Genomic DNA, 27,802 nt, shown 5'->3' with positions numbered 1-27,802 from the left:
TTCCCAGGACAGAGAGCTCAATCAACATGCTATATCCAGAACTTGCTTTTAATTTCTGCTTTTGAAGTGTTCCAAAACATAATCTCGTGACTTGATATTTTTTCTTTGCTAGAATTAAATGCTGCATTAAGTACAGCTTTTTGCCTACTAACTAATCTTGGGGTTTTTTTCTCTTATAGATGAATGAGCCAAATGCCTATGGAAATACTCCTCTCCATGTAGCTTGTTACAATGGGCAAGATGTTGTAGTGAATGAACTCATAGACTGTGGTGCTAATGTAAATCAAGTGAATGAAAAGGGGTTCACACCTTTGCACTTTGCTGCTGCATCAACACATGGAGCATTGTGTTTAGAGCTCTTGGTCTGCAATGGAGCAGATGTAAATATAAAGGTAGGTGCATCCAAAGCCATCCTTTCACATTAAAAATGCTTTACATCTTTATTGGAGGTAGTTTTTTCAAATATGCTTGTTTTGATAACATGGAGAAGTTCCCACTGATAGATGGAGTATTTGTTTGAAAAGTACTGCAGTAAAAATGAGCCAGTATGTTTCTTCAAGAATTGATCTGAATCTGGAAACCTCAGTGGGATATATTATATAGCCCAAAAGGATGAAGAAAAATGCCAATAATGTCTGGCCAATCTCAATTATATTTAAATGTCAGAATTCTGTATGCTTTGCTTTCCCTAGTCTAGCCATGTAAGTAAGAGCCAATAATTTGAAAAAATGCAGAAGTACATGTTTTTCTTATAAATAAGTAACGTGAACAAAATATAGGATATTTTAGGGAAATGTGTATGACCTGGCTAATTGCTGGAGCAGTTGAAGAGATGATAATGTAAGATCTTAGAATCTAATCAGTCAGGGAGATTTGGGAAAAGTGTATTAAAAATACAAATGTAAGTAGATCAGGCCAATGGAAATTCTTAAACAGCTGGTGTTTTAATTACTCCAGCAAAATTGTGTGAGCAGAGTCAGTATGCATTTTACATCTCTGGTCACAAGTCTTTGACTGCAGCCTTGTTGCAGGTAGAGAGATGTAAGACCTTCTGGTTTGTATTTTGTTGATCTTTACTTTAGTAATGAAAACTTAACTGTGTTCAGAAATATTTAGTGGCAGTATCTGGTGTCTTGGCAGGTTTTAGGCTGAGAGAAGTAGGAAATGGGTATATAGAATGAAGAGTCCAAGTGTTCCTTATGGCAAAGTGTATGGTTGCCTGAACTGTCACCCGCATGTAGTATGACAGGAATTATCTGTTATTTAATTTCTTGAAAAAAATTGAAAAGAAACCTACTTAATAGGTTTATGCCTGAATTTCAGCACAATCTGAGCAGGAGGTGAATATTGGAGTAGCTGACATTTCTGTTAAAAATCTTGGGGTTTGTGGTTCATTTCACGTAAGCAGTGATTTTTACTGTGATTCAAGCTGATTTTCAGCTAACTAATTGCAAAATAAAGTTTTATATCTATTGTTAATACAAAACTCATAGCCAACTGAAAATTTGATAGTATTTTAAAAATAAGCTCTTTGATGTGGAAAAATCCTAAATGAATGTTTCTGCTCACTGTTACATATATTTAGACATCCAGCTCATTTAATTAAAATGTGCATAACTCAGTTGTGGAAAAATTCATCACCGAAGTGCCCTGCAGAAGTAAGGAGCTGTGTTACAGGGTTTATTGCCAACTTGTCCTAAAATATCCAGGTCACAGTCCATTTATTTTTGTTGCCAGCTTTCTGCTCTGCCTAATGTCCCAGGCTGCATATGACTGAGTGTTCAGTGTTGCAGGGCTGGCTGACTTTTGTCCTACATTCTTGAAACATCATTTTTCAGTAAAGTGTGGTCTGCCATGAAAATAATCCCACAATGTTAAATATACTACTGATTAGATTTGTGTGTTTCTCGTACAAATAAGAGCAAAGGAGAGCTTAGAGCACCTTCTAGTACCTGAAGGGGGCCTACAAGAGAGCTGGACAGGGACTTTGTGCAAGGGCATGGAGTTATAGGACAAGGGGAAATGGCTTCAGACTTTGAGAGTAGGGTTAGATTAGATATTAGGAAGAAATTCTTTACTGTGAAGGTGGTGAGGCCTTGGAACAGGTTGTCCAGGGAAGTTGTGGATGCCCCATCCCTGGAAGGGCTCGATGCCAGGCTGGATGGGGCTTTGAGCTACTTAGTCAAGTGGAACCCTGCCCATGATAGTGGGGTTGGAACCAGACGATCTTTAAGGTCCCTTTGAACCCAAACTATTCTGTGATGCTCTGACAAACAAGACAAGAATTACTGTTTTTCTAAATGCAGGGCTGCAAGGGTTCATGATCATGGGCATATTTCTGATGCAGAAGAAAGAAGTGGACAAGGCTCCATTTCAGAAACAACATTAGCTTTAGCTATGGGTTGGGTGTAATTAAAATGTGCTGATTTCATACATCAAAATTCTTAAGTGCAAAATTAAGCGAGTAGGGCTATGTAGGGATTTTAAGCAATTGTAGCTTCAAAACAGCATTTATCCCCACTTTCCTCATCAAGGTGTTTCTGTTGTGATTCTGTTAGTAGCATTTCTGTGGATTTATACCAGCATGACTGAATTTGGCCTGTAAATTTGCACCTGAGGGCATGAACAGCCTTACTTTGCATATAAAAACTTGTCACTTGCACTGTGAAAAAGTGCAAAAACTGAGGCAAAAGAAAATAATTTTTAAGTCAACTTCTACTTCCTTGGAAAGGCCTATAAAGATAAATCTTGGATTTAATCAGAAGAGCAATCTCTAAAAAAATAGAATATGTTGTGTAACTAAGAAAGAATTGTGGATTTAAAATGAGATGGAATTAGGGTGTTCTTACTAAATATTTATTGAAACCAAGCTGGTTCAGTTTCTGAATACTGAGGCTGGAGTTCAAATTAGTTCTTAAAATGGCTCTGAGATCTATTTTTCATCATAATTATGTTGCTTGTGTAGGCTGATTCAATCATTTCCTCCCATGTGCAGCTTTTCCTGTGATTTTAGAGGTAAGAGAGTGGATATGGACGGTGATGTAGGTGCAGACTGGACAGTACTATTACAGCGCTTCCTGCTGTGGATGACTGAGTGGGGAGAGCAAAAGGGAAACACTCTTACTCTTGATGGCAGATAGAGGGGATGTTCTTGTGCATATGTGTGAGTGCTGGCCTCATCTCAAGAAGGGATTATGTAGCAGAAGATAATAGAACAGTAGAAATATGTTATATGCTTTTTATACCTCTGGACATAATTTCCTACTTGTTTTCATAGCCTTGTCAGTGTCCACTGTAGAACAGTGAATCTTATTAAGTATTGCTCATTACTGCAGCACTCCCTCTTCACTATTCAGAATTTCCTTGCATGGAGGAGCACATTGAAATGAGTATGTAATGGGACAGTATTAATTGTTTTATGGACCTCATTGCTGCTTGAAAATTCAGTGACCTAAATAAAAAAAGTTTTTAACTTTCATTGGTGGTACTAGAACATAAGAATTGTTGCTAGGGGGAAATTTCATTTGGAGGAATGCTGTGGCATGATAGACCCACATTTCCTCTCCCTCAGTGAAGCTCAGTAGTCTGAGTACAATTAATATGTGAGTAATCACTCAATAAGGCACCTTGTGCTGTGTATTATTTCTGTCTAATAGCAATTACTGTTCTTAGCAAATTTGCTATGATCTAAGTATTTTGTGGACGCATTTTCTCTAGTGATAGGAGAGATTTGGGTGATTCCTTTCCCATTACCACATTTAGCTGAGTTTCAGAGAAGACGGCAAAATTTATCATTAGCCCATAGCTGTCCTGTCATGTGCTATGATCCTGTCTGATCTCATTAAATCACACAGCAGTAGTTAGCTTGATATTTAGAGAGAAGAACCTAAAGACATAAAGAAAAGGAAATGGAAGTACAGTTTAGAAGGTACCTCCCTGCTTCTGCAGTCCAATCTCCTGGCATCTCAGGAAATAGTGATTTGCTTAAGAGAACCTTGATATTTCATTGCTTAAAGAAATGTCTGGCGACTGGTTCTGGTCCTATATATCCTTTTCTAGTGTCTTAGAAGGTAATTCTGAATGCAATCCTATACCTGGCAGTTCTGCTTCAACATGGGAATTGTCTTCATTAAATTTCATACCTGTTCTATGTTAATATGTTCATAGATAATTGCATGTTGTGTTTCCTGGGCTGGAAAGGAACTTGAGACTGTTAGACATGAGAGAGGCACTCTCATAAAATCCATTGTCTTAGAAGTCTATGTTAAGTGCATTTTTTAGTAAATTTGAACAGAGTAAAACTAAAAATCTCTTATTGACTGTACTGTGTTTTTTCATTTAGAAGTGAAAAATGATTCTGTAGCTTGTTTTCCTGTTCTTTGCAAGATCTTACTGAACTTTTCTTGTAAGAAAGCTTAACCACAGTGCTCTTCAGTTTCTAGTACTGTCACCTTAAGTTATTCCTATGTCTTTGTAAGGTGCATTATGAGATCTGTGTTTTTTCAGCTCCATCTTCTTCCTCTTCATTAGCCTTCCTCTGAGATACAGATTTATCCCATCTAAGCCAGTGAGACTGCAGGCTACTTTATCTGAGTCCTGAAATTCTGTCTGTTACTTCACTGAGCTTATTTTATTTTATAATTTTTCTTTAAATTATAGATCCTATAGACTCTTCGGGTTAAAGAAGGATAAAAGCGAGGGGAAAAGTCACCAGATGTCTAACAGTTGTTTTAAAGTAATTGGACATAGAGACTTTTAGTGGCTGGATAAAGAGATGAGAACTGAACTGTAAGGAGAAACATGAAAGAAAACTGGAGTACAGAGGTTGCTTGGAGAAATTGTCACTTATGGTGTGTTTATTTGGCTTTTTCTTAAGGCCTCCAATGACAGAATTAAAATTGATTGCCTAATTCCTCAAGAGGATTTCAACCCCATGTTCTGTGTTTATTTGCATCTACTATGGATATGTGGATGTTGTCTTTTGGATTATTTATGGTTAAAGAAATCTGCTAGCTGGAAGAGCTAGAGATAACTTGGCATTCCTTATCAAGTGTTTAATTTCTTTCAACCTAGGTCTGAGAAGACAGTGTTTCACATAATTTTGCTGTTATGCTGCTGTGGGCAGTGACACAATGAAAAATTCTGTATCCATCCCTAAAAGGGTCTTCAGCAGACTTTCAGTATCACATCCATAGAACCATGTCCATTTGGTGCCAAAGGGAGAGTAAAGATGGGAAGACACTTTTGCATATAACTTTTGCATTTAAGAATTTGTGATGTTTCAATACATGTGTTCATATGATATGTGCCCCTGCCATATTTGTCTGATTTAACTTTGTATTTTGTGAACATTTCATACTCTTCAAAGGCATCATTGAAAATAGATGCAGTATGCATGTGCATACTGCACTCAAGGGTCCTTTGATTTTCTGTGTCATGTTTGAAATTTTTTGAGTGCATGTGTAGGAACTTTTTCCTGCAGTAAAGCTTTCCCATTACTTGTGACAAGTATGAGGGGAAGATCATTCCAAAATAATAGCAACAGTAAAAATGGTGCTTTGAGCTGTTAAAAAGTGAAGTTTCCTTATGTGTTACTGTTAGCCTGCTTTCAAGGATGTCTTTACTGGGTGAATGACTAAGTGCACATACAAAATGTGCATTTAATGTGCACAAAACTAAGTGCACATTCAGCATTTCAAATGTGTAGTACCTAGTAGGGTTGAATAGTTCTACCCTATGACTACTTGTAGTTTATGATAAATTGCTTACAAACATCACTTTGCAGAAATTTCTAGGAAACACATGGGCTTTGTGATGTGTTGTCTTCTAATATAATGTGTAAACCCCTCTAGTAAATACAGCTACTTTCTTTCAATAAACAAGCTTAAAACATTGTTTTATTTTAGCCTTGGGGAGGGGAGGGGTTGGACATAGACTTGTTGCTGAAATTGTGTGCTGTCATCATCCTCTTGAGAGTTATCTTAGGGGCAGAAGTGTGAGTGAGTGGGCATCACTGGGTTGTCACTGGCAGCTGGAAGAGTGACTAAGAGCAGCTCTTGTGAAAAACTTGCCATGTCATGCTGAACTTGTCATTGCCAGCATCTGTCTGGCAAAAGTGCATAGAAACAATTTAAAGGATGGAGTGTAGAGAAAAAAGAAGAAAGAAATGTCCTTTTTGTTGTTTTTTTTTTTTTTTTGTCAGAACCGATTAATTGCTGTTACTGGCAATAAGTAACAGCATTTCTTTTTTCTTTTCCAGAGTAAAGATGGGAAAACACCTTTGCACATGACAGCGATCCATGGTAGATTTTCAAGATCCCAAACCATCATTCAAAATGGTAAAAAGGGGGAGGGAGTATTTTTGTCATAAACTTTCCATTTTGGATGTTTTCATCCTCTTGTATTGGTAACAATGTGCTGAATTTTTTTCAGGTCCAGTGTCCAGAAATAGTGGTAGAGTCTGGCATATCTGTTTATAAAGTTTGATAAGTTACACTGATGAACCATTTCTTTTTAAGAATGCAGGAATATGTATATAGATTTGTTTTCCATAACCCAGGTTGTTTTCCATAATCCAGTTTGTCCCATAAGGTTACACAATGAAATGCTTTTCTCTACCACTGAAATCTATATAAGTTTTAAATCCAAACTCCTCAGTCACTGACAATTAATAATGTTACTTAAATGATCATCAATCCTATTTTTCTAACAAAGTATCTGAATGCCTGGCTATACCCTTACTTAGTAATTACTCTTTATTATAGGAGCTGAAATAGACTGTGAAGATAAGAATGGAAATACCCCTTTGCACATAGCAGCTAGATATGGCCATGAGCTATTAATCAACACTCTGATCACGAGTGGTGCTGACACTGCAAAGTAGGTAACTTTACTGACACGAATGCAAGCTGACATAATTTACAAGTGTATTTATTAGGTTAACAGAACTAGTGCAATTTTTAATATAATCTTCAACTTGCAACAGGAAATCCTTGGTTTATTATGCTGTATTGTACTTATAAGTAGCTAGTCAGTATATCACAATTTGTACCAAAACAAAGAGAAATAGAGTTTTCTGTAATGTATTTGAAGTAAAAGCTCTGAAAGTTTTAATAGGCTGTTGCACTGATAATGCATGCTGATAGCTTGGAAGGAAGTGCTTAAGATGGGAAGTTAGCTCAGTATTCTAATGAGGTGGTTTGCTGAACCCACCATGCATGTGCACTTTGGCACACAATCATGTTTGTTTTATTTTAATTGTAATGAAACTGTGATACCTGATTATGGTGTATCTTAGGCGGGGTATACATGGGATGTTTCCTCTCCATTTGGCAGCATTAAGTGGATTTTCAGACTGCTGCAGAAAGCTCCTCTCATCAGGTAGGACACTCTTTTAACTTCTTACAAGGTGCTTTGTACTTCATTGTGTATTTCACAGAATAGCTTTTAATTAAGTCTTAATTTAGTGAAGCATAGAAATCCTCACAGTTTACTAGTACCTTGGAGCCAATGCTTGTTTTTTAATGGACAGTCCATAGTTAAAGTGAATGCAAACTTTTGGAGACATAAGTTTAAAAAAATCCAAATTTTAATAATACATTTATAATTTCTTTAATATTGTGTTTGTGCATTTTGAGTTGGCCATAGAGGTGGAATGACTGGTTTAGACCATAATGAAACTTCAAGGAGAAAGATTGATAATAATATTTTTTATTAATTTATGGACCATCCAATTTCCATTCCATGATGTCTTTAGCTTAATACAGATCAGTCTATTCCCATCTGTTCCTGTAGTGGGCACCTAATAGCTCTGAAGACTCTGTGCACTGCTGTATTAAGAAACTGTTGCACTGGTATTATGTTGTTAACCAAATGCAAGCAGACTGCGCTTTTCTTTTGATGTTTGACTTCTCCCTGAAGATGTGGTTGTTGGAAGGTCATTACTTCTCTTGTTGGCCAGAATCTTAGGTGAATTCTGAGCTCTTTGAACCATTGCAATTCTGAGAAAGTAGATTTTTCCAAATGAAGCTTCTGGAACAGAAGAAGAATAAGAATAATCTCAATGGTTCTGTATTAATCTGAAGATACTTATTGTTTTAAGTGGGGAGGAGAGAGCTGGGGAAAAGGAAGCATAAGAAGTTGCTTCCCCAGCTTTATACTGTTTGTTAGGGAAGCCTGGGAGAAGAACTAGAGGAATATAACTAAAGCTACCTACTGGAAAGGTTTTTTATTTACTGTCCTGTCATGGGCAAACTTGCAAGGATTCACTTCAGGAAAGAACTGTCCAATAGTTGACAATATTTCAATTGGATGTGCTCAAAATGAGGGATACTGGCTCTTTCTCCTTCCTGCACGTGGTATGGTGCTGGCTGTGCCCTTACTGGAGGTTCAGTATGGCAAAGGAAATCATGTGGAGGACTTGCAAATGATTTCTGTGGCTTTTACATGAATTGAGAAAACTTGGATGCAAATCGAGCCTGGAGCAGATAAGGACTTGAAGAGTATGTTCAGCCTTCAGGCTAGAAAGACTAAATAGTGCCAAGAGCTTTTTGGATGTGCTCTTGGTGTGGGGATTGGTGTGTGCAGAGTATGTGTCCTTTTTGGGGTCAGGAGATGTCTCTTTTATGTAAATTAAAGATCTCTGATTTTTAAATTCCTTTATATTCATGTGCAAACCTTAACAAAATGTCACCAATCTGCCTTGTCCCAGTACTGAATGACATTTAAGTAATTAGTGATGGTAGACAAGCAACTTAGGGATGTGGAAAGGCATCAAAGGCTATTCTTCAAACCAAGCTAGTAAACTGTCTTAATTATTTGCTAATAGAGCATTCCCTGTTGAAATGGGATAAAAACATAGTGGTGCATACAAAACCTGTTTTAGGGGATATGGAGTAGGAAAACAGTCTTGAAATAATAGTATTTTTGAATAACATGTCTTTTGTTGTTCATTATCTATTGTTGTTTAACGGTTCTTAAAAAAAACAAAACAAAACAAAAACAAAAAAACAGCATTCCCAGGTACCGCAAATGGAGACTTAGTAAATAAGTTACATTACACAAGAGCAAAACTCTCATAAGAGTGTAATAGTTTTCTCAAACCAAAAATGTAGCTTTGAAACCTGATTTAAATAGTAATCTTTCTGTCAAAATATATGGGTGGATGTGGAATTACACGGCTAGTGTTTGTGATCTTGAAGTTCCATAGCTGAGCCTTTTTGGAAAGAGAAAGCTCCAGTGTTCTGCAAAGAGCTCCTCTGTAATTAACTGCTATTTGCAACCATCACTCCAACTCAATAAAGTTCTTTCTTTGGGACTAAAGCTCTAAACTCAAGGAAAAAATTTAAGCAGCTCCTATATTTAGTAATACTGACATCCCCAAAAATTAATAATCTCTGCACAACAGTGATAAATTCTAGCGTATTCCTGAATTTTTATATGACCTGCATATATCTTATCTTCAATAGTAAATGGCACTGAAATATTAGCAGGTAAATAGAAAGAGACAGAGCAGAGCCTAAGTGCAGCTACTTGTCTTTTACCTTACCCCTTTCAGTTTTATTTAAATGCATGTTTTTCAGAACATTGGAAATAGCAAGGACATGTTTCAAATGAAGTAATTTTTAATGCTTGAGTGCTCTTTTGCAAATAGCTGTTAAGTTTGCTTAGCAAGCATTTCTCTTAACAGCAGATGACAGCAGTTTTGTGAAAGGTGATGTTACATAATGATTTTACAAAATATTTGCTTTGTAGGTTTTGACATTGACACACCAGATGACTTTGGCAGGACTTGTCTTCATGCAGCTGCAGCTGGAGGGTGTGTAAAAAAGCATTCATGCTTTCATATTCAGTATTTATTTTCAATTGCTGATCATTCTTGTTCTTTTTCTATTATCTTCTCTCTGTTTTTCCTGCCCTCTCCCCTTGGAACTTATGTAAACATGAAAATAATTTCAAGATGGATTCTATCTGCAAACAAAAAATTAATTAACTGTTCAGCTCAATAGGTCATTGCTGGAGTACGGTGTCCAAGTGTCATCAGCCTTACATTAGATATATATTTGGGGATGAACTGATTTTTTTTTTCATTCCCATGGATGATGATAAAATTTTTGGAATTTACAGCATTCAAAGATGGCATGCCTACCTAAGATAACTGTGAGACATGACATAGAGAACAGCAACTTTGGGAAATTTGTTTTTACCAAATCCATAAATAAAAAGTCAGTCTAAATAAAATAAAAGCAATAATTAAATTCCAGGGTTTAGGTGGATGAAGTAGTCAGAACTACTTGCTCATCACTTGAGTTGTGATCCATATTGATTATTGTTATTGTATTGTAGGTTTTCTATAGCAGCTACTCAAAATTGCCTGGAAGAATTGGGTAATAAATTTCATGATACACTTTGTGGGACACAAGAACTCCATGATATTGATATTTTCATTTTTCTGTTTGAATGTTGTTTAAGTAATACTGTTAAGTAATCATTCTAAGTGAAAAGTACTTGCTAAATACATCCTTGTTGCAAGTGATAGAAGTTAAAATGCTATCTCTTCATATAAAAACCAAATAATTTGTGACACATGCCCTCACTCATCTCCAGTTTAGGAAAGTTACCAAATATAGTGTTTAAACAATAAAAAATATAGTATATCTATTATGATGATCATATTTTTATTCAAAATTGATTACACTAAAAAGTAAAATATCTATGTTTCAACTTACATTTGGCCTTTAAAAATATGCAATAAAATCTTGCCTCTGTGCTGGAATCCTGGTAGCAAAAGCGTGTGACATGCAGGTGTTGTTGTTTGTTTGTTTATAAGAATTGAATTATTTCTTGAATTAGGTTCATGTTTATGTGCTTTATGCATGCCAATTGTATCAATTAAATTTATAGACGTGGTCTTGAAATAATTTGTATTCTTTATTGGTTTGGTCCATAAATTATGGAATCTATTTTACATACAGAAATGTATATATCAAAAATTCCACATTATAGTTCAGTTCCATTAACCTAACATATGAGATGTTCATGTGTTGTAGTTCTGATATTTGTAGAGGCCAATATTAATGAAATAAAATTTGCAATCACAAATAATAGTGTATTAATTTAATAGGAATTTGGAGTGCCTAAATCTTCTACTAAATACTGGTGCAGACTTCAACAAAAAGGACAGATTTGGAAGGTAAGACATTTCACATTTGTATATTGGAAAGGGCTGTTAAAAGTATTGCAGTAGCAGCTTATTGATATGTGGCTAATTCTGGGTTCCAGTTTAAATGGTTTTTTTTTTTGTTATGATGTCTCTAATAAACTATGTTTCAGCATGTGTTCTCAAAAGTCACAAACATATTTTGTAATCCTCTTTTGTTAGGTAGGTGTTTAGTCTTGTTTTTAAAGATTGAATTTCACATTCAACTGTAATTTTTGTGAACCTTCTTTCCTTACAACATGGGTCTAATATGTTTAAATTGCTCTCATTCAAGGACATTACTAATGTTTTCCAAATAATGCATTAGTCACATCTATACATCTGTGGCTATTTCTAAGCTCTTTTATTAATATACCCAGTATTTTATTATAACTGCTTCACCTTTTTCATTTCACAATATCGGTGCCTTTCTGCTTCCCCGTTTGAGCTCTGAACTCTTTGGAATGACATTAATTTCTATTTTTAGTGTATGATTATTTAAGTTTAGATGGCAGGATCAGTACTCATGTAAAATCTCATGTCACATCATGGAAAATATGATTTTCTGGGATGTGAAGAGCAGGAGTAGGACTTAAAGAAAATGTTATGGATCCAAAGTTCTATTTTGCTTTAAATTCCACTTCCATTATTTCCTGAGAAAGGAACAACTATCTGTCATAACTTTTGTCATCAAAAGTTGGGGTTTTCTTTTGGGTTGGATTTTGGTTTAACGTTCATGTTATATAGAGGATTTTTTTCAGGAGATGGAAAATATTAGTTTAAAATGGGAAAAATGGGAAAAAGACATTTTAAGGGAGAGGAAAGAGACTGACTGTCTCCTCAAAATCAAGTTATTTATAGCTGCAGTCTCTTTAAAAATAGAAAATGAAATTCTGAGTCATATTGGTCTTTTTAAAATTTTAGTTAAACTGGCATATTTAGAGAATTGTTTATGTATTTGAAGCTGGGATAAGTTTTCCCTGAGATTATACATCAGTACTAATATTTCATGGTTTTGATACAAGAAGACAAGATATATTTAACAGTGCCTCTGCTATGTCAGTATAGATAAAAATAAATAGTAATGTTTTCCTCTCTTAAGCAAAATTGTGCTTTTTTATTAAAAATGTCTGTTTGTGCAATTGTTGTATTTTATTTGTGCTATATTTAGTTGTTGTGCAGTTTTTGATTTGTCCATATTTTTCTATGTGGCTTAAAATTACTTAACAGAAAATAGTCTTTCTAATGTAAACTGGATTTCCCTCTCTAAGTTTACACAAGAAAATCCAAATAAAGCTTCATTTAATATGAAGTTTGTGCATATTTTGGCTGGCAAATAAATCCACTATATATAGTACAGCATTGTTAAGTGGTCCCTAGAAAGTGGCCCTATTCTTTAGTACTGTGATAATGCATTCTTCACCACAAATACTTACTTACATATGCAAGGAGGATTTAAGTTTCACTTTATTTTGCTTTTTCTGTCTCTATAATATTATTTTGCTGTTATTTACCATTGTACTTTTTATTTAAATGTGTACTAAAGAACTCCACTCCATTATGCTGCTGCCAATTGTAATTATCAGTGCCTGTTTGCCCTTGTGGGATCTGGAGCTAGTGTGAATGACCTTGATGAGAGGGGTTGTACACCTCTGCACTATGCAGCTGCATCAGACACAGATGGGAAGTAAGTGGCATGCTTTGTACTAAAGCCTTTCTCATTAGGAACATCTGAGCTGTGAATTTTGTGTGTGTTCTGCCTTCAGATTTGCCAAATGCATTTCTTGTTTTTTTAAAGATTAAACTTGACAGAGGTGTGTGCATTGTATATAAAAGACTTTATGTAACAAATATTTCAGAGGAAAAAAAATGAACAGCAGGAAAATGTATTGTAAGAATTTTATGTCCTATAATGCAAATGTGCTTAATCAGGAATTAATTGGGAATAGAGTTCTTAATCCTATCTACTGTGTAGTGGTTGAATAAATATCCTTTGTGGGGGTTATTAAGTTGGTTGTAGGCAATAGAGTCATTTTCCCTTACAATCAAATTCTGATGAAGGATGGATATTAACTTGATATTTCAATATAAGATGCTTTGTCTATTCGATGTTTGAGTAAATCACAGCTGTAATGCCAAACATGACTATCTGTTGATAGTGTAAATTTTTATGATGCAGTTACACTTCTATTAATGAAATGCATCAAGAATCTTTCATAAATCCACACTCTCTTGGGTTTTTTCCAATGGTTATATTTGTTATTGTGTTTATTTTCCAATGGTTATATTTGACATATATATTAATGACCTAAATGACTTTGCTTATATGCAAAGTGTATATATAGGTAGCACCAAAGAGATGATGACTTAAGCTCCAGACATTGGATATATTGAGGAGACAAGAAGAGCATCACTTCTTGTGCACACACTCACATATGCAGGTCGTGGTGTGCAGCAGCACATTCCACATGCACACAGTGACACCTTCCCTGGAGAAGTGCTGCTTCATGCCAAATCACCTTTTTTTTGATACAGCACATTTTAAAGGGTGAGATAGCAATAAGAATGAGGTGGTGTATAACTTAGATTGGGTTTTGAAGGCTAAATAAAGAATACTTTTATGGCTATTTAACTTATATTTGAACAGCGTGCCTTTTTTATGTTAAGCCAGATTTCAAAATTAAATTGTCTGCTGCTCTTTAGAAATAATATCAATTCCTGCTGGAGCTTGCTGAGATAATTTTACTTTAATTGCCCTCTTACAAGTTGAGCAGGATTAATTTTAGCTTCACAGTTGCTCTGAAAACCTCCAAACTATAATGGTTCTTCAGATGACATCGTTTTGCCATCTGTCTTACAAAAGGCACGAGCAGGAGTGACGATGACAATGCTGCAGAGCTTTGGGAGGTAACTCAAAGCATCCTCTCTGGAGCCCATGGGCTGCTGCCCTTCTCATTAACATTTGGGTCTCTGGAAGACAGGCTGCAAAGCAGAATGGCCTGAGGGGAAGCTTTTTATATTGCTGCACCAAGATGAGTAGTAACAGCTGGAAAACCAATACTGCTCAGCTCATTCAAAACAGAAATGAAGTTAAAAATGATTACTGGAGTCAGAATATAAAGCCTGGGAAAAACACATCATAAACCATCTACCAGGAAACCATCTACATAAAATTGCAAAAATATTTGTGTGCAGTTTTATGGTCTTTGTTCAGACATCTTTAAAGACCGATTGTAGAGACAGGGATTTTTTTGTTGAAAATTATTTTGCAGTTTATTCCTGTTTGAAAGTATTTTTTTCGTATCTTTAACAAATACTTTTGTCCGGAACAAACACCACTAAGCCCCATTTTACCAAGATTAGAGAAAAGCATGATTTCATAATTTTCTCTTAGAGGGGAAAAAGAATGTTGCTTCTATTTATACTTTTCTAATGGAAAATAAATAAAATGAATAAAGAATGAATATATGAAAAATAAATTTAATTTATCTGGGCTTTCAGAAAGTTTGATTAATATCCTCTTTAAGAGACCTGTTGAGGACAGTTAATTATGTGAAAGATGCAGGAGTAATCTCTCTCTTGGATGCAAAAAACCATTGAAAATAATTGTCTAATTTGCACTGGAAAGATTTGGTACTTGAGGATTTTTAGCAGACTTGGCTCTGTGCAGTGTATTTAGTGTATTGTAGAAATTTAGGTAGCCAAAGCCAGTGACATGTAACATTTATTAATCACCCATGAATGTTAACACCAAATTACTGATCCAAATTAGAAAGAAAGTTAGATGATGGGACAAATGAAATGTAAGAACTGTAATTCTTACTTAATGAGACAAATTAATTTGTCTTTGGGTTTTCATAAATCTCATCTCATTTTAATTCAAGCAAAAACAGGCAAGCACAGTTGTCATTAATGAAGTCTAAGCATTTATTTACTGGACAAATAAAAGCTGAATTGATTGGTTAAAAACATAGGTATGCTTTACAAGTAGCTTTTTATTAGCTGTACTGAGTAGTTTTAAAGTTACTTGCATCTTATGTTACATATGTTATTCTTTAAAACTCATGAAATTTTACCTTTTTCACTACATATCAAGTCCTTGTTTATGCTGGGCAAAAAATTATGGAAGTGAGAGTGCACTTCTGATAGGGAAGTATTTAATGATCCCAGAGAGAAGAAGGGATGTTGACCTGTTGTACACATCAGAGTAAGGAATAGCTTCACTAGCAAGTTCAAGGTCATAATAATGACTTTTGAAAATATTGCTGAAATGATAGACAACATAAAAGTATGAAACAGCAGGGTTATTACTTGCAATCATTGGTGTGCACACATGGAGTCTCTCAAAAACAGAAAAATAGGGAGAGAGTGAGCTGACTTGAAACCCCCATTTCCCATCCTCCCAAATGAGTGTGGATGAAACTGGGCTGGTCATATTTTGCCCTATAAATTTGTCTAGTTAAAGTAAGGAATGGTAAGATATATGTGTGACAACAACTGAGTATTTGCTGTATAAACAAATTTTAAAAATTGTATCTGGTGGTAGTGGAAGTGTGTGTGTGTGTGTGTGTATGTGTGTTATTCTTGTATGCTGCCATGAAGATCTGCTTCTCTTCTTTGCATATAACATACAGTAGAAGAAATTAATGCAGAAAAGCATACAAAATAGTAATCATTGATATTAGCAAAGCTAACTGCAGTTGTGTTAGCTAGGAGGAAAATAGCCATGAAGTACTAGTTTTAACCAAGTCAGATAACTCAGAAGATGCAGGGTGTCTGCAGAGAAGGATTATTTCAAACTTTGAAGCTTTGTGATTGACCTTTATGTTTGATGTAATGAGGTAGCTTTCTCTAGTCCTAGCCAATATTGTACATTAAATCAGTGTCCCTGTGTGCTGTATTCTATTTTCCAGTTGAATTGGAACAATTTATCACTTAGCATTAAGTTGAAATTCAGCATTTAGATACATGGTTGCATATGTCAATTTGAATAGGTGCCTGGAATACTTGCTAAGAAATGATGCCAACCCCGGGATCCGAGACAAGCAAGGATACAATGCAGTTCATTACTCAGCTGCCTACGGTCATCGCTTGTGTCTTGAATTGGTAAGAGAACATCTCCTGGATGGAAGGTGTCACTGCTGCTCTTCCAGGGTGTGCTGCAGAGGCCAGGGGATTCCTCCTCCTTGGCTGTCAGCTGGGTCAATACTGGATTTTCAGTATTTTTAAAAATAATTTTATAATTATAAAAAATAATTATAAAATAAAATTATAATTTTCAGCCTCAGTGCAGATAAATTCAATCATTTGGTATTCCTAAAATAGAAGCAAAGTGAGCAGCTAGGATGCTAGATACTGGCTTAAAAAGATGAAAAATTCTCAGATGAGAAGACAACTGGTTGAAGATGTGGGATATTAGTTTTGTTTTGTGTCTTAATTTAAAATACACTACTATTTTTTTTTTCTGGTGACTGAAATAAAATAATCACAAGTTATCCCACTGAGAACCTTTCAGAAATTTCATGAATGTCATTTGAAAGGAGCAAATTAAAATATGGGGAGAACCTGTAAAGAAAGAGTGCCTTATAAAATAGTTCATGCAGTTACAGTAACTAGTGGCCACAGAATATATTTTCAGATAATAAAGCCATAGTTAGTTTTTTATTGCTCCCTTTACAAAAATATGTGTACTATTTGATATGCTGTCTTATACAACTTCAGTATTTTTATTAAAATTACTTTTTTATATTTAAATGTATTCAAACATGAATTTTGGATGTTTTTAATTACAGATTGCAAGTGAAACGCCTCTAGATGTTGTAAGTCTATTATTTCTCACTTTTTAAGTATTACTACAGAGCAAAAGGGAACATGTAGTTTTAAAAATACTGCTTATTTTTTAGACTTATACAGACATTTCTTCAATGCATTAATGTATTATTTCATTTCAACTACAGTTTATATTTAATTGGGTTTTACAATTTTAAAATGGGAAATTATTTTTAAGCCATGTAGTTTTTTACTTAAACAGTTGGTTGACCATGCTATACATGTCTGATAATGAAAATGTAATTTGAATGTATTTGGTGTTCTTCAAATACTTTGAATGTTTTAATTCTACTAATGTACTTAATTAAATATGGTCTTGAAGAAGACCCAGAAGTAAAACTTCAGAATACATCTGAAAGTCACAAATAGAAATGTATATACATAGATATTTTAATGCTATAGCTTTTGCTTTTTTTGAGACCATTTTTTCTCTCTGAGAATTGTTTTCCTGTTCTGAGAAATCCATCCTGCTGTCTGGCCTTTCATATTGTATTCTGCTGACTTTTCACCTAATCAGAATGCTTACTTGGCTGATGTCTGGGGGTTTTTTCTTGCTGCTGTTGTCACTTGTCCTTGTCTTCCCTTTGTATTCATCGTTCATATTGCTCTTCAGAAAAAATACTAATTTTAATTTAGTTTCTTATTGAATTATTGCATTATTATGCAAAATTAAACTACTGGGGTTGGAACATGAATATGGGGGATATGTTGCTGAGTTGATTCAGACTCTAAAATGTTGAAGATCAGGACGTCTGTAATTCTATACTATTCTTCCTACTTTTTCTCCTTTATTTTTCAATCTGTGTATATGGGAAAATGTAGCAATTATTGCTGAGTGTTTTCAAAGGTGAGGGGGTTTTGCACTCACTCTGACTTTTTCTCTCTAAGCTGATGGAAACATCAGGTACTGACATGCTGAATGACTCAGACAACAGAGCACCTATAAGTCCACTGCATTTAGCTGTAAGTTCTCAGTTCTTTAGTGATGACAACTCATCTGGTAGCAAACAGTTGTTGCACAGGTTTATTCATTCTGGATTTTTTCAAAATAGGTTAATAAACAATATGCAAACATATGTACTAATATTCCTGAATGAGGTATACAGGATGATTTTTGCATTTCACTTGAAATTTGCTTCACGGAACAGCTTTCATGTGGAATCTTCTAATTAAAATCTGTGCTAATGAAACTTTTATAAGACTTGTTCTATAAGTAATTATGACTTTTTTAATCATTACACTGTCTTACTCTCTTAATTGTTTAGTATGAGAAATGTTTGTCCTCAATACTTTAGGGAAGATTTGCACAAGGAGTAGTGTAGGATAGTGATGAAATTCTGTCTATAAAAAAATATTCAAAATACAGAGTAACCAGCTCAATGTGTAGCTTTGATCTTTTCCCTGAATTTAAAAGCAATTGAAAAGCCACTCTATACTTTCTGAAAATAGAGTCTCATGCAGTACATATATATATATCAATAAAGTAAAAATAATCTTTGATAGTGGTAAATGAACGCTATTTGTACTGCATTCCTATTACAGGTGCTTTTTAAAAAAATATTTTATGTATAAAAGCCAGAAGAAATTACTTAAATTTGCTTATGTTCCTCACTTGACATAATCTGAGGTTGATGTAACTCCAACATAAAGGGATGAAACATTGTGCAGTAGTCAAAATACTGGTTTTTATGCAGATTGAAGACAGATTATTTTCTGGGAGTAGTTTCAGTTGCTGACTGAAAGGATAAAATAGGAAAACACCACCAACCTTTTGCTGAAGTTGTGGGGTTTTAAAATTAGTTATAACTGCTGTAACTACTTATGTGCTGCATCAGTTGCTCTTCTGCATGCTAAAGTAAGGATAGTCTCTTTACAGTTTCATTTATGTAGTTTTAGCAAGAAAGGGAAAAACGTTAAGGATGGGAAAATTGAAGAATTTTCTTATTCTTGTAGGCCTATCATGGCCACCATCAAGCTCTGGAAGTGCTGGTACAGTCACTGCTGGACCTTGATGTGAGGAATAACAATGGAAGGACGCCACTGGATCTTGCTGCCTTTAAGGGACATGTGGAATGTGTAGATGTGCTCATTAATCAGGGAGCATCAATCTTGGTGAAAGATTATGTTGTAAAGAGGACCCCAATTCATGCTGCAGGTATGTGCTAGCTACTAACCTCTAAAATTTTGGCTTTTGAAATGTGTAATCTGTTTAGAAGTCTCTGTCATTAATGTTCTAAGAAATAGTATTTAGGAACAGAGGATGACTTTCAAGTATATGCTGTGCTGAGAAACATGTAGCAAGAGAGTTGCAGGCAGGAGCCAGGATTAATCCAATAAACCAGTGGAGTCCAAGAGTGCTGTTCCACACTTCCCTCTGGAAGGGTGCATTGTCCTTGTCCATTCAAGTGGCTGTGCTGACAGGTGCAGTGACATGTCCCTGCTTCTCTCCTCGTCTTTCACGCTGTCCAAACTGCAGGCCCAAATTTAGAAAGGCAAATTGCGTTGCCTGTCTTGGCAGTAAAATACTTCTAAAAATGACTGGAGTCTTGGAGAATTTTGGCAGTTTGAGAAGAGACATGAAAACTTACTTTGATTTTTTTCCAAGGATTTAAATGACTCCTGAGCATTTTCAAAATAACAGCAATCCTTTGCAGTGTTTTCTTGCTGACTTTCCTAGAAAACATCTCTAGGCCTGCCATTCTCTGAGTCTAGAATCCACACTAGAGTCTTATTTTTCCCCTCGCATTAAAAATAGGCTTATTCAATTCGGCATTTATAGTAATGGTGTTACAGAAGTGTTGCAGTTAAAAAGAGCATTATGTACAAAACATCATCATTCTTGACAACTTGTTTTGTTGTCCATGAGCACAAACTGCATTCTTCTATTTGATTGAGCTTTCCTAACTTGTGTTAGCATGTCTGTCAGCTACAGAAATGTGAATTGTCGCTGTGCTTGTGTGAACTGAATACTGCAGCTGTAGGTCAGAAATAATTTCCCTTCCAAGAAGCAATCATTTATCTTTCATGAGTTGCATTTAAATGAGATTTCTCAATTTTCTGTTTGTTCATTTTCCTTTTTTTTTAACTGCTTGGTTTATTACATCTATGCATTACATTTCCTTCCCCTTTCTAAATGTGATTTCCATTATTATTTTATAACTATGTGCATGCTGCACTTGCTAACAAAATCTGACTATGATTTGCTAGGTATGTGTTTCCCAGTGCCTTAAAACAAGCAAAAATTATGCTAATTCCTATATTTTAGTGTTCCTTCTTGTGTGTGTTGTATAAGCATATATTCCAATTACTTTTAATATATGCAACCTCATTAATATATATATGTTTACATAAAATCTGTTGGCAGTTGATAGTTGGAATCAGTTTTTCTAACACTGTACAGTTGAGAATATCTGATTGCTGAAATTTTCTAGTATTCATATTTTAATTCAAATGATTACAATAGTAAAGCTATACAGTGGGTTTTCAAGCTAATGGGCTTTAGTCTGAGCAGATAGGTTGCCATTCTGTTTGAGCTCTCTTCTCAAAGGCAATTCATGTAAATCCCATATTTTTATAATGTTTTACAGCTACAAATGGTCATTCAGAATGTTTGCGGCTATTGATAGGAAATGCAGAGCCACAGAATGCAGTGGACATTCAAGATGGAAATGGACAGTGAGTTTAAATCATGGGCATTCTGTTCTACACAAGTTATTGCATTTTGTAAAAGAAAAAAAACCAAATACTTTACAGTAATTATTTTAAACTTATTTTAAAAGGAAATTATTGCAATAAACATGAAGTTGAGAGTGAAAAATGTTCAGCTGGGAGGAAACTAAAATGTGTCTTACTGCCCAGATGCTGAGAAAATGGATTCTAGTTACTTAATCAGGACTTCTGAACTGGGGCATGTTACTTTATTTTCTCAAATCTAAAAAGCAAATGAGTGGAAGGTCATTGATGATGTAAGTCTTAACAGTGTTGAGTGCAAGGATAGCAGTTGTTGTGTTTGAGCTGAGCGCTAGTCTGTTAAATTTCCAAGTGTAAATTTCCACTTTATTTCTGTCTCCGCTTAGGACTCCTCTGATGTTGTCAGTTCTCAATGGGCACACCGACTGTGTTTATTCACTCCTTAACAAAGGAGCAAATGTAGATGCCAAAGATAAGTGGGGAAGGACAGCATTGCACAGAGGGGTAAGAGAATATTCCCTTTTTTTAATTTCCAGTTTTCTACATGCTAATTTCAAATAAATACTTAATATGTAGTGTTAGTTAATGTCTCATTATTCTCATCTTGCCATTTGAATTTAATTGTATTTTTAGTTGCATTCGAAAGGTGCATTCTGCCTGTTTACTACCTACCGTCAGAATTCCTTTGGACTTTTAGAACCTCCTAATCTTGCTGTAAAATGTTAACTGGAGAGGTCCTAGAGTACAATATTTTGTTGGGGGGAAGGTAGTGTTAATAGGAGGAAGAAAAGCATGATATGTGCCACATGCCAAATATTTTGTTTCTAGCGTCTGCCAGATAAGACAATTGAATGAGCCCAAGAGATTAGTAGTTCATTCAGTGTTATTCCAAGAAAATATTCTGACATGAGTATTATAATACATTGCTATTTTCCCAACAGAATGTCTGTTTTTAGGAATAAAAATAGTAACTTATTTTGCTTATTTTGTTACGCCTTAAAAATGCAAGAATTTGCCTGAGGTTTTCTTGCTTGGGTTCTACACCTCGGCTTACATACATGAATATTTTCAAACTGGCCCTCTCCTGTGTCTCTCTGACAGGCAGTTACTGGGCATGAGGAATGTGTGGAAGCATTGCTCCAACACGGTGCTAAGTCCTTACTGCGGGACTGCCGGGGCCGCACGCCCATCCACCTGTCAGCGGCGTGCGGCCACATCGGCGTGCTGGGGGCTCTGCTGCAGGCAGCTGCCAGTGGGGATGCAGCCCCTGCCATGGCAGACAATCACGGCTACACATCGCTGCACTGGGCCTGCTACAATGGTAAATGCATCAAAATACAGCTCTGCATCCGTTTGTTGATATTGGGATAGAAGTATTAATAACTTAATATTCATACAAAAGCAACATCCTCTTTCAGTTCCTTTCAGTGAATGAGAGAAAATGACAGGATATCTTGAAGAGGAATGTATTAACATCTAATTCATAAGAGATGTTTACTTTTGTCCTACATTTTTGTCATATAGTATCTTAGTTTTATGCCTCAAGAAGTCTGTAAAGAAATTCAGCATAATACCTCTGAATAGAAATGTGTCACACACATCCCAAAAAATAACTTTTATAAGGAGGAGTGGTTTCAGATTAAATCTGTATTAAACTTGCTTCATATCAAATATGGTAGGCATAAGAATCTCAAGGATATAGAAGTGATTCAATACGAATTTTTTTTTCTTCACTGATAATTTCATGGATTTGACAGTGAGGGAGTCCTTAAAATGTAGAAAAATCATTCAGCTCCCTTGCTAAAAATTTTGTTCTGTGTGTTCATTTAGAACACAGTAGAGGTTGTTATTTATTTCATCTCATTCAGAGATGAAATAAATAACATGATAGAGAAAAATCAAGAAGTAAGAGATTAAACCTTCATTTCACCAATTATTATTAAGTGAATAACTACTGAGCTGATGCAGCTGGGTGATAATTTCAACTAAATGTGGAACAAAAATAAACCTCAAATGGTGGAGTTGTTTTCATGGAGACAAAGTGATGAATGTACAGAAGAGTTTGCAATGCAGAGGTGTAAAGAATTCAATTAGGTGTTCTGGATGTCCTTCAGACAGCGTGAGGTACCTTATAAATTTCATAAAGTTTACAGTATTACATGTCAGTTTGATTTTCAGGATTCTAAGAATGTATTGGTTCCTAAACGTTGAATATTCAGCCCTGTTGAATATAACCAGTTTTTCTTTGAAATTTTCAAATACAATACTGCTTAATCTAATTTAGGTACATATTTTTCATTGTAAACCATAGTTAGACCTTTTCCCTTCTTTTCAATACCTAACTCCTACATTTGCTTTAGGTCACGACAGTTGTGTAGAGCTGCTCCTGGAACAGGAAGTTTTTCAGAAAATGGAAGGAAATTCTTTCAGTCCCTTGCATTGTGCTGTGTAAGGAAGTACAAAATTATTCTTCATAAATTTCATTGCTGTATTTAACAAAAGATTTATCATTCTGTAAATAACAGTCTGTTTAATTCATTGTAGGATAAATGACAATGAAGGTGCTGCAGAAATGTTAATTGATACACTAGGTGGTGGTATTGTAAATTCAACGGATTCAAAAGGAAGGTAAGAGTGCAAATGCAGAAGGAATGTCTGTAATGTCATACAGTGGCTGTGCTAAATTCTTTATTTGTTTGGGGGGTTTGTATTTGCTACTTAACATTAATTCCTCATTCCCCCTCGTTTTATTCTTTGAAGGTTTTTGTTTTATTCTGTGCTAGAAATAAATTTTAGATTTTAAAAATCCTGTTCTGATTCAGTAAACTTGAATCAACTTTTTATTATACAGGCAACTTAGAGCACATTTTAAATTTTTTTCATTTTGTGGATAGAGCTTTATGCATCTTTTATTTTTTCTGAATCAAATTGTATCTCTATTATAAACTGTGTGGGTGGCATTAGTTGAACCTAGAAAGGGACTTTTATAAAGGCAGCAATCACAACTCCAGCAATACTGATTGCAAAGGATCAGTGGGAGAGACTGCAGAGTCTTTTTTATTTGTAGGATCACAGGCAGGGATGCCCCTTTGAATACAGTAGAAAGCATGGCTGAACATGGCCATATTGTCTTTTGATCTGTTGTAGAACACCTCTGCATGCAGCAGCTTTTACAGATCACGTTGAGTGTCTACAGCTTCTGCTTGGTCACAGTGCTCAAGTAAATGCTGTAGATTCTTCTGGGAAAACACCTTTAATGATGGCTGCAGAAAATGGACAGACGAATACAGTTGGTAAAGAGAAAGCTTTATGTATTTCTGCTTTTAGCTCTGTTAATCTTACTGTGGGTGAAGTAGCCTTACAGTTCATGTTCTTGTGAATATATTTTGCCAAAATTCTGTTTTCATTTTACCGTTTGGATTTTAAGGAATATGCTTTTAGTTAATAAAAGTCTTTATTTCCCCAGAGGTGCTGGTTAGCAGTGCTAAGGCTGATCTGACTTTGCAAGACAATTCTAAGAACACAGCACTCCACTTGGCTTGCAGCAAGGTGTGTGCACGGTCTGACTTATCAGTGCTGAGCTTTGTGTTATCAAGCACTGTTTGAAAGTATTGTTACTTTGAGAAAACACGCAAAACAATTTGTGAAGAATATTTGTTATGTGACAGATGTTTGTTCTGTGTTAAGGGTCATGAAACTAGTGCCTTGTTAATCCTGGAGAAGATTACAGATAGAAACCTCATCAACGCCACCAACGCAGCCTTGCAAACGTACGTATCAGCAGGGAGCGTGTTTGAAAGATGAGTTCTTGGTGTGTATCTTGCTCATAAAGAGGAATATTTTTTAGATTTTTTTTTCAAACTTACTGAATTTAAACTGTTAATAGGTACCAAGAGTTGAACCAATTTGGAATTGAAAGGGTGTTTTGCTCATACTTACAGCTCTGGATATTTTTTTTTTTTCATGTGGGTGAATAGGATGATAAGTAAAACTTACATTATTGTGATTCATGTGTGGAGTTACTGCAATCCACTGTGATTACCTGTAAACTGAAATTTTTCCATTTTAAAAATTATCCAGTTTTTCAATTAAAAATCACTTCATTTAACAACTAGAGGCAAACTAAGACTTAGTCTTCAAAGATAGCTACTTTAAAAAAAATAACTGCCTGAAGTGTGCTTTTATTCTTCAGCATGCTTTCTGTTTCATGTTTCAAGGGTGAAACTTTGTTGTCTATTAAATATCATAGAGAATACACTCTTCTTAAACCTTCCTGAAGATGGTCTCTCAAATAGAATTAAACCTATTTGGTTAGCCTGAATCACGAGGAAACCTTAGAAATGTGTGGTATGTCATACCAGTCAAGATGGGTTACTAAAATGACTCTTCTGCATTTTTTCCTTTTGGAGAATGCATTTGTGTTCAAAGAATACTTGGCACACAATGTATAGCTGAGTTATGCACATGAATTATTAGACTGCTTCAGTAATGGTATCACAGACCATTTAGGGAAAAAAAAGCCAAAAAATCACCAAAACCACCTTACACTGGAACTTGTAAGCAACTCACATATTATTCTGGCCTTATGTCCCTTCTGCAATCTTGCCATATTCAAGCTCATACAGTGCTTCCAAGTATTCCCTGAGACCTGCTTGAATTAAGGAGTTAAAATAGTAAGAATTCTTCCTTTGCTTTTGCTGCTCACCATGGTGCACCTCAGGCAGCATGAAATAACCAGAAAGCAGGAAAGGATTGATTGCCTCATTTCTGGCTTTAAACAAGGATGTCTTGGGAGAAGGAAAAGCAAAAAGGAGATGGGAACAGATGTGGGAAAGTATGCTACCATAGGCTCATGTAATTCCACCCACATGCCTTGGCTCAAATAGTTCGATCAAGAGATGTCATGGGATAAAATAGGTACACATTTGCACCTCTCTAAAGTGTGTATATAAATTGCAAGGTTTTAACCGTTGTTTAAATAATACTACTTTAGCAAATGTTTAATAACTAAATTAACTTTCTGAACAGCTTAAACAAAGTCCTTCTTTGTGGCAAGATAAGCATTAAAATTGTTGGTCTCTACAGTAAAATTATTTTAATTACAGTACATTTTTCAGTTTATCTGTGGGGTGTGGTAATTCTTGCATTTTTAATACTTTAATGTAAGCACCATAGATACAGCTGCTTCTGTTTGTATCTTTTGCATTTCTGATATATAAGTAAGGCATTTTTTCCAGCTTATAGTTAATTCAAACAACTTCAGGAATCTTAGAATGAATGAAGAGCAATATAAAGCAGAAGGGAAGTAAGCTGATAATTTTGTTTCCTGCTGCATGATAGTAAGGTTTTATTTAAGCCAATGGGAACCAATTTTGAAAAACTGTTGCATTTGAAAAAGATATAATTAGAATATTTGAGATAAAGCTACACTTTCCTTTATAGAGCAAGTCAACACAAAATTGATTTATGGTTAGTAGTTTGAGGTTTTGAAAAGTAATCTGCTTTTCTTGCTTCATGCATTATACTGTGAAATATTTTTTCATCTCTAATCACAATGGAATATAGTGGTTTCTAGAAGGCAGATTGATGAAGTGTTTCTGCATCTCTTATGGGTATTTACATGTAGCAGCAAAGGGCTGCCATTCTGCTGTTAGAGCTCCAGTGAGTGATGGCAGTGATATGCACTTACTCTCACATGTGACAGTATCTGTTACAGCAGCTGAGTGGGGATTTATCAGCAGTAGGGTGCCAAGTGTTTCTGACTTTTTAACATGATAAAGTCCATAAGCAGGCACATCTTTACTAGCAGCTGCTTCCTCCCTGTGTGCTGCCATGGAAAGAAGAATGTTCACAATTGGTATTTTACAGTTTCTTTGCAATAAGAAAAAAGATTTGCTGAGTTTCCCATCTTAGTTATTACATCTATAATATTTGTATAAAAAATGTGTAAATAACACAGAAGTATAAGTATTACATTTAACTAGATGCAAGCTACCTATCTTACTTCATGACTTGTTGTAAGGTTTATATATGAGTTTGCTTGTCTTCACAGACCTCTGCATGTTGCTGCTCGAAATGGACTAACGGTTGTAGTTCAAGAGCTTTTAGGGAAGGGAGCAAGTGTACTTGCTGTAGATGAAAATGGTAAGAAAAATCTAACTTTGTTTTCCTGTGAGGAACTGTGGTTCTAAACTCAACTCCTTGAAAAACAGTAACTCTGGAAACTCCAGATGAGCCTTGCAGTAGGTTGCCCTCGCAGAAAAAAATGGGTTGCTGGTGGATCATTTTAACAAAGCAACGGAAGTAGGGAGAGTGAAAACGTTCAGAATGATGCAGGTCACAGCACAGAAAAGTTTGGCTTGCATTTGTAGTTTTATGATGCACTATAAAAGTAGTTTTATGATGCACCTATAAATGCAGTAGCTTTGGCATACCAAAAATGGTCAGAAAAACATAATGCTCAAAGTAAAATATAACTTTCAGCTGTTAAGCTGGATTGAATTGCTATTTGTTTTGTCACAGTAGGTATATTGGTGTTAGCTTTTAAAAGCTAGTATGATTTACAGCTCACAGTTACTGCTCTCAAGCTTTTGGCTCTTCAGAGTTTTTTGGCACTTAGAAGTAAGAAGTAACTGCTTTATCACGAGAATAAATCCTGCATCTTGTAAAACAAAAGAAAATTAGATTTACTGACTAATTCACATTTTCATGTAAGATATCTGTGGTCCTCTAAAGCTGTGCTTTTGAAAGCGTAAGGCTCTGCCACTTATGCCATGAAAGCAGTAGTTGGGATTTGGGGAGGGGTGAAGCAATAGATTGTTTGCTTTTTGACTTTGGATTTCTATGTTATTTTTTATTCCAAAAGTTATGTGCCTAATTGATAGTTCTAATTATATTTCCAGTTTGGAAAGTTTTTCCTCTTTTAATGTTCACTGTGACTTTCTCTGTGTGTTTCTCAAATTACACTGCTTAAAGTAACATGGGTGACTTAAAGATCATTCCTTGCCTAAAATAGGGCACAAGAGAGTAAGTGCTAAAAGAAACTCCTTCAAATGAAAAGATTGAAAGATATATCTTTTTTTTTAT

General features: G+C 35.2%; 1 protein-coding gene across 3 annotated transcripts in view; it reads left to right on the top strand.

Annotated features, from left to right (window-relative positions):
- ANKRD28 (ankyrin repeat domain 28) overlaps positions 1-27,802 on the top strand; it is a 119,921-nt gene that overhangs the window by 85,911 nt on the left and 6,208 nt on the right. For all 3 annotated transcript variants that reach the window (XM_030943540.1, XM_030943541.1, XM_030943539.1), the window contains 20 exons: positions 180-392; positions 6,260-6,338; positions 6,765-6,879; positions 7,298-7,380; positions 9,754-9,817; positions 11,123-11,191; positions 12,744-12,884; positions 16,192-16,303; positions 16,990-17,016; positions 17,915-17,989; positions 18,980-19,181; positions 20,614-20,701; positions 21,103-21,220; positions 21,818-22,037; positions 23,077-23,164; positions 23,261-23,344; positions 23,864-24,009; positions 24,183-24,265; positions 24,404-24,486; positions 26,769-26,860. In XM_030943540.1, the coding sequence (XP_030799400.1) occupies positions 180-392; positions 6,260-6,338; positions 6,765-6,879; positions 7,298-7,380; positions 9,754-9,817; positions 11,123-11,191; positions 12,744-12,884; positions 16,192-16,303; positions 16,990-17,016; positions 17,915-17,989; positions 18,980-19,181; positions 20,614-20,701; positions 21,103-21,220; positions 21,818-22,037; positions 23,077-23,164; positions 23,261-23,344; positions 23,864-24,009; positions 24,183-24,265; positions 24,404-24,486; positions 26,769-26,860 (2,182 nt within the window). The remainder of the gene's footprint in view (positions 1-179; positions 393-6,259; positions 6,339-6,764; positions 6,880-7,297; positions 7,381-9,753; positions 9,818-11,122; positions 11,192-12,743; positions 12,885-16,191; positions 16,304-16,989; positions 17,017-17,914; positions 17,990-18,979; positions 19,182-20,613; positions 20,702-21,102; positions 21,221-21,817; positions 22,038-23,076; positions 23,165-23,260; positions 23,345-23,863; positions 24,010-24,182; positions 24,266-24,403; positions 24,487-26,768; positions 26,861-27,802) is intronic.

This window comes from Camarhynchus parvulus, chromosome 2, assembly GCF_901933205.1.
Source record: "Camarhynchus parvulus chromosome 2, STF_HiC, whole genome shotgun sequence".
NCBI classification, from domain to species: Eukaryota; Metazoa; Chordata; class Aves; order Passeriformes; family Thraupidae; genus Camarhynchus; species Camarhynchus parvulus.
This window is presented reverse-complemented; position numbering and strand designations above follow the sequence as displayed.